The sequence below is a fragment of the Drosophila suzukii genome, chromosome 2L, assembly GCF_043229965.1.
Source record: "Drosophila suzukii chromosome 2L, CBGP_Dsuzu_IsoJpt1.0, whole genome shotgun sequence".
NCBI lineage: Eukaryota > Metazoa > Arthropoda > Insecta > Diptera > Drosophilidae > Drosophila > Drosophila suzukii.
Genome location: NC_092080.1, coordinates 26573089 through 26580546, shown reverse-complemented (window position 1 = coordinate 26580546; position 7458 = coordinate 26573089). Strand labels below are relative to the sequence as shown.

Here is a 7458-nt window from a genome sequence, read left to right as displayed (position 1 = left end):
AGTTTTGGGGCAGTTTATGGGCGTCAGAGTGGGCGTTCGAACATTTTTTTATATTCATCGATAGTTTTGACGAAATGAATTTATATTAGTAACCACTAGTAACTGCCACTAAAACTGTAAGAGCCACAGTTTTTAGTGGTTTGTGGGCGTTAGAATGAGCGTGGCACACTGGCGAAATAAACTTGCGATGTGTACGTAGCAAAGGAAACTAAATTTGAAATACCAGTTCAATATCTTTTTTGAAGTTTATTTTTTTTTTTTATTTTATTCGATAGGTATTGACGAGAACAATAAATTTTGTTTTAAAAATATGTTTTAGCACTTAAACTATAGAGTCCAAAGTTTTTGGCGCTTTGTGGGCGCCAAAATGGGCATGGCACATAGGCGTAACAAATAGAGAACAATAAATTTAAGTTACAACTATCATTCTAGCATGAAAACTGTAGGCCCCACAGTTTTGGGCGGTTTGTGGGCGTTATAGTGGTCGTGGCAAAGTTTTTAGGTCAGTCGATAGGTATTGAAACCAATACATTTCAGATAAAATTTGATTCTAGCACTAAAACTGGAGGAGCCAAAGTTTTAGGAGATTTGTGGGCGTCAGAGTTTGCGTGGCGCAAACTTCAAAAAATCGTAGATATGAACGCGGAAAACTCGAAAACTATTACAGATAGAGAATTTGGGATCTTAGATTTAGATTCCGTAGCATTGTACGCAGCGCAAGTATATCCATTTAGGCATATTGTATATTTCTTGCTTTCATACCAAATATTTTCATAACGACATTTAAAAACATTTACAAATATACTGACCGTGACGTGCTACCCTAATTGGCGTCGGTTTCATTACTGATTTGTAATCAATATACAGGGTAGGATATAGTTGGTTAAGTTTTACATAGGGGGATGTGTGCGTTGTCGCCGGTATCGTACTTGCAGGGACCGGAGTATGTTTCGTCGTTCGAGATTCGATATTCGCTTCGCTATAACAATGTGGAAACAAGCAGGAACAAAAGATACCACGATCGCAGCAGGACCTTGTCAAAGGAGACGAAGAGTTCTTTCTATGGTATTTACCTGGCTCGGAGGCCAGTAGCCGGTCAACACTAAAACTCAGCTTTAATTTGGTGGTGCTCGTGGTGGTGGATGGCGTCGAAATAACTACGGTAGTCGGGGCACAGGACTCTTTTGTCGTCGGATCACTTTCCATCGGATCAGGGCCTTTCATTCGAGCTAAATTCTCGGGCATCCTCTGTTCCATACTGGCGGCGCTCTCATGAAATAACATTGCTCGGTTATATGGAGGTTCACGAAAGGAAACTGGAAAGTCACAATCATGTTCCAAAACACCGTCGCTTGGAATTGCTTTTATAGATCGCGAAATTGTATTAAAAGTCTGTGCACCTTCGATTAAACCGCTGTGCAAGACATGCCACTCAGAACTGATCAAAACCTACTAGGGGTACGCTCAATCAGCGATCGATTGCCGTACACATACAAGAGGTCTGTTGCATGGGCGTATTAAAGGGGGAATATGGGGTATTGTTTAATCCCCCACCTGATTTCCTATGGATAACATTTTGTCGAAAAGTGTGCTGCACAATGTTATTTATAAGCACCCCTCAACTAAATTATAGCTACGACACTGATAGGTTAATCTCACTGAGGTTGTGGGTCCCTACAGTTACAGTGGGGCAAAGAATGTAAGATATATGAATAGGAAGTTAAAACTACGTAAGATAATCATTTTATATCCCAGAACTATTGGAGCTAGAGAGATGAGATTTCAGGTTTTTATGGTGTGGAATTGCTCTTACGCTCAATAATATAAAAGCATATTAAATATGCTTTTATCGGTATCTGAGTGATTTTTCTACAATTTTTGTTCTAGATGTGACCAAGTGACATGATATTGTAAATTAATTTTTTTTAATTAAAAACGTCTTATATAAGTTAAAATAAAAAACCAAACCAAAAAAAATGTTTGAAATTTTTGTGACCTCTAACCCCCATGCCGGTGCACCTAGTACGATGCGAAAACGCTAAAAATCACGCCTACATTTTGTTATATTGCTGCAGAATGCTTTTGTAAAATGCCACAAAACCTTTTTCGTTTTAAACTTTTCCCAAGTCACAAAAAGATCCCATATTAGGGTACATTTGATCTATCAGAGATTTATTGACACTCAATAGCATCACATTGACACCTAAATAAGGGCTCATTGATGACAATTATTTTTGGGTGCGTCTTATTAATTTACAATGCATGTGGTTTTAGTCATTTTCGCTTCAGTATTCATTAGTGGCATAAAAAGGTGCAAGTTTCACTTCAACTAAAGCAAGTCTCACAAAATTTTTCATACAAATTTCCATCGACTTGATACCACTGTGATCGAACACGGATGGATATACAGTTGAGCTGTTTACACATAAGCATGCTGCTGTGTCATTAGTTCAGTCGGAGATTGTTTCTTCGACCGCTGCAGAGATTTGTTTACAGATTTCTCCATATGTTCCCGTACTCCCACACAGACACAGACACAGACAACTTAGCGAATTCCGGTTTCCTTGCGTAGAGACCATGGCCTGTGACCAATGGGAGCAAACCGTTGTAGTGGGCGGAGTCAAAGTGAAGATGCTGGTACCCTTGATGAGGTATCTCTCTTTCTCACACGTGGAGTTGGTGCTTAGTTGGTCTGGAATTGAGCGATCTCTGCGAACTTCACCTGCTGCACAAGTTTTGCGGTTTGTGCGTTTGTCAATGATGTGGGTAACCAAGCGTAAACCAGCGAAACAGTACACAGAGAGAAAAAACAAAGAACATTGTGCTTGAATTGAGAACATTCGTTCTTAAAAACCGTGTAAGCACACTTTAAAAGGAAAAAAATGATTTAAAATTTAATACTCTTCCCAAAAAAAACTCAAAAATAAGTTTATTAAGTTTTTAATAGTTTCATATTTTTATTAAGTTGGTGACAGTTATTTAATGTTTGATTATTTTAAAGCGTATAATATAACATTATGGTACATATAAGTGCTTATAAATATATACATTTAAATTAACGTAATGGAAGGGGGCGCTGGAAATAAAAGAATAAATGTGAGAGTTATTATAAGTTTTTTTATGAGTTTATGACAATTATAAGTGTTTTTGCTTACATGTGTTTATATATACATACAAACATGTATGTAGAACAAATAAACACACGTGAACACGAACGAATTTGTCCCTACCAAATTCTTGAGAAAAACACACTCAATGCAGCCATGGCTTTTGCAGTTGCAATCTTTAAAAACAATTCAGCACCTTGCAAGCATTTTCTATCGCGGAAGGCACTATTAAGTGACTTATAGAAGATAAAAACGATGCTGCCGAAGTTGCACATTTCTTCCCGACGGGAGTCACTTCCGCGATCCGAATGCGATATCGCCGAAGTAACTTCTGGAAGTGTCGCCGTGGTCACCTATGGAAGTCACTCAAAGTTACTTTACATATGTTTGCAGAAGATACCTAGAAGAGTCTTTCAATATTTTGCATTTATTTTTGTATAAAGGCTTTGTCGCTCGAATGAACAATGTTGTTTAGGTCCAGCTCCGTCGACATAAGAAATGTACTAATAACCATTTGTAAAAGAAACAGAAACAAAAAATGTTTTGTGTTCAGTCAAAGTAAAAATAAACTAGAAGACATTACCTTTTACAATGAAATATGTTGAGAATCGTTGGATGATGCGGCTTCTCCGCAGTTACACGCGAAGTAATGTCCACAGCTAGCTGGTCCGTAAACAGCTTTAAATAATCGTACAGCTCACGATAAGCACGTAATTTCGCACCCTTTGTTGAGGGGAACATTTAAATATGTTAAGCAATTAAAAACTTTAAAAAAAAGAAAGGAAGTTAACTTCGGCAAGCCGAAGCTTGTATACCCTTGCAGCTATAATTATTAAATTTAAAAACACAAAAAATGATATTCTTAATACTATAAGATAATATGTCAAAAAACACCGAAGCTATAATTTGTTTCATATTATTTTCCCCACCGATTTTACGATCGTTCCTATGGCAGCTATATGATATAGTCGTCCGATTTTGATAAAATTAAATTCGAAATTCAGAACTAATTAAAAAATGTTATTTCCAAGCGTAGGAGGTTATATGTTAAAAAACACCGAAGCTATAATTTGTTTCTTATTATTTTCCCACCAATTTTCCGATCGTTCCTATGGCAGCTGTATGATATAGTCGTCCGATTTTGATAAAATTAAATTAGAAATTCAGAACTAATTAAAAAATGTTATTTCCAAGCGTAGGAGGTTATATGTTAAAAAACACCGAAGCTATAATTTGTTTCTTATTATTTTCCCACCAATTTTCCGATCGTTCCTATGGCAGCTATATGATATAGTCTTCCGATTTTGATAAAATTTAATTCGAAATTCAAAACTAATTAAAAAATGTTATTTTCAAGGAAAGGAGGTAATATGTTAAAAAACACCAAAGATATAATTTTTTAACATTTTTTTTCCGATTATTCCTATGGGGGCTATAAGATATAGTTGTCCGATCCGGCTGGTTATAAGACTTTTGGGAAAGTTTCAGCCCGATAGCTTTAAAACTGAGAGACTAGTTTGCGTAGAAACGGACGGACAGACGGACATGGCTAGATCGACTCGTCTAGTGATGCTGATCAAGAATATACATACTTTATGGGTTCGGAAACGTCTCCTTCACTGCGTTGCAAACTTCTGACTGAAATCATTATACCCTCTGCAAGGGTATAAAAACAAAGCTATATTTTTAAAACGCACAAATTTGATACAAAACCGCACTGTACACAGACAAATTGCGCAACGAAATGACGCTCGGCCGAAAAATAGTAGCATGGGTCAAACCAAACCTGGGACCTCTTATTATGACTTCTTTTTCTTTCCACTAATTTTGTTTTTGTAAAATGTGTACTATCGCCTTTCTATCGCTCAGAAGTGTCTCAGAAGTTACTTCTTCGCGATCCCGACCCTTTTTGTTTTTGTAAAATGTGTTATATCGCCTTTCTATCGCGCAGAAATGTCTCAGAAGTTACTTCTTCGCGATCCCGCCCCTTTTTATTATTTTGTTTTTGTAAAATGTGTACTATTGCCTTTCTATTGCTCAGAAATGACTTAGAAGTTACTTCTACGCGATACATGTATATTTTGTTTTTGTAAAATGTGTACTATCGTCTTTCTATCGCGCAGAAGTTACTAAGAAGTAACTTCTGATAGACAGGCGATAGAAAGATTTCCCTTTTGCTTGCTTGACACTTCTCGGAGTCGGCGACACTTCCAAAAGTGACTTCCGCGATCCGAATGCGATATCGCGGACGATCGTTTTCATCTTCTATAAGTCACTTAATAGTGCCTTCCGCGATAAAAAATGCCTGCAGGGAAAAATTGTATTTTATTTTAAAGCTCTAAGTACTCAGGAACTTATACTAACCCTCATGGAATTTTCTTACGGACTCCATTTCAATATTCTTCAGGAACTTTAACAACTGCTCGTCACTTTCACTTTTCATTACTTTAAACTTTTTGCAATATATGCTGCACAAACAAATCGAAACGCAAATGTCTAACGCGTGCTAACTGATAACCGAAAGATAGTAACGCGTTATAAATAATCCGCAACACCATTTGAAGTCGAAATGCAACTCACTTTTCGTTCTATTTTTAACAACTGCTCGTCACTTTCACTTTTCATTACTTTAAACTTTTTGCAATATATGCGGCACAAACAAATCGAAACGCAAATGTCTAACGCGTGCTAACTGATAACCGAAAGATAGTAACGCGTTATAAATAATCCGCAACACCATTTGAAGTCGAAATGCAACTCACTTTTCGTTCTATTTTTAGTCCTTCCCGATCTTACTTTAAGAACATTTTGAGATTATTGGGTTTCTGAGAACAAATTGTACTTGATTTAAAAACCACGTGCTAAATGTGTAACATTTCGTTCTTGTTTTGAGAACAACTTTGAATTAACCAAATTTTAAGTGCAAACTCAACTTGATGCAATCACAAAGAGAACATTTTGAGCTCAAAAAATGTCGTTCTCATTTTACGAAAATTTTCAACTCAGATGAGAACGTCAGAATTCTCTCTGTATACAAACAGATTCTCAGCATAAACAACTGAACTGAAAATCTGCAATGCAAGACTTCACTGAGAAAAGATATACCAAGACGACATCAATCGTGTATTTTTTCATACTACATTTTCTCATACACCCAGAACAGTATCGTCATCAATATGCTTCTATTTAGGTGTCAATGATACGAAGAACATCAAATTGACCCTAATAGGATAACTTTGACACTTGAAAAAGCCCCCAAATTTCGTTATATTTTTGAATAATTTTTAATAAGTGTTTGTTTTAATTACAAAAACCTATATACATGCCAAAAATTATTGAAAAAAAAAATCATTAAAAAGTTATATAAAAATTAATAGTCAATATTTTGCAAATTCAATCGAGATACACACCATATGCAGAAATTCAGCTGCCTTCACTAATTCGCCATTAAGACGCTAGGTGCGCTATGAGCTATGCGGCTATGGACTATAGCGTTCTCTCTTGTTAATATTGATTTTGTTTTATTTCTAGTAAGTAACATTTTAGCCATTAAATCTATATTTTTACCAGTAACTAGTAGAATAAAAGAGTTAATTGCATCTGTGGAAAATTATGTAACAGGTAGAAGGAAGCGTCTCCGACTCCATTAAGTGTATATATTCTTGATCATCTGTCCGTCTGTCTGTCCGTCCGTATCAACGCTGAGACCTCGACAACTAGATTGACTCGGCTAGTGATCCCCGAATACAATATTATTTAACAGTAACGATTATATGTAATTATGTAAGAAAAAATCAAATTATTCTGACTTGATTGTGTTCCCAGCCTTCATCGTCAGCTTCTTGGCCTTCAAATTGCTCTTGTAAGTTCTGATTTTTACCTTTCCAAAAGCTTCTCTTATGGACGTAACGAAATTCTGAGTTACGTCCTTCAGTCGTTGATACTTCTAAATTAAAATGTATTTTAATATTATTTTAAACATTAACTTTAATGCATACATAAGTGTTTGGAGACTCTCTTATATCCATTTCTTTGAGCTCAAGGTCGCCCTTCATAATCAATGGATATTCGGATTTTGGGGTTTGTCCAAACAGGCAGAAATCCAACAATGCGTTTTAGTATTAATTTAAAAAAAAATAATAGACTAAAAAATGTTGTTTAACTAATTAGTCTAAGCTTTGTTTATTTACTCCCCATATTAGCGATTTGTTTTTTTTATTGTTATTGTTTCAATCTACCCTTCAGTTCTGGAGTCAGCTCCGGGCAGAACAGGCAAAACAGTCTCAGCAGAGAAATCGGCGCAGCGAAGAAGACTGCCGACGGAAACGGTCGGTCAAGAAAGAGAGGCAGA

At 36.2% G+C, this 7458-nt stretch overlaps 1 protein-coding gene and 1 long non-coding RNA gene across 3 annotated transcripts; both read right to left on the bottom strand.

The window, feature by feature from the left end:
• Positions 1-231: 231 nt before the first annotated feature.
• Positions 232-1558, bottom strand: H2.0 (Homeodomain protein 2.0). Its single transcript, XM_065868798.2, has one exon. The coding sequence runs from the start codon at positions 1282-1284 to the stop codon at positions 784-786; it is 501 nt and encodes a 166-aa protein (XP_065724870.1). The 5' UTR covers positions 1285-1558; the 3' UTR covers positions 232-783.
• Positions 1559-2904: 1346 nt separating this feature from the next.
• On the bottom strand, positions 2905-5778 carry LOC118879653 (uncharacterized). 2 transcript variants are annotated; one of them, XR_011605927.1, is made up of 5 exons: positions 5472-5759; positions 4700-5412; positions 3691-3830; positions 3231-3610; positions 2917-3076 (listed from the first exon to the last, which is right to left on the bottom strand). It is a non-coding gene; the product is annotated as an uncharacterized lncRNA (long non-coding RNA). The 2 variants fall into 2 exon arrangements; XR_005015981.3 differs by having other exon boundaries at positions 2905-3076; positions 3691-5412; positions 5472-5778.
• Positions 5779-7458: the final 1680 nt, after the last annotated feature.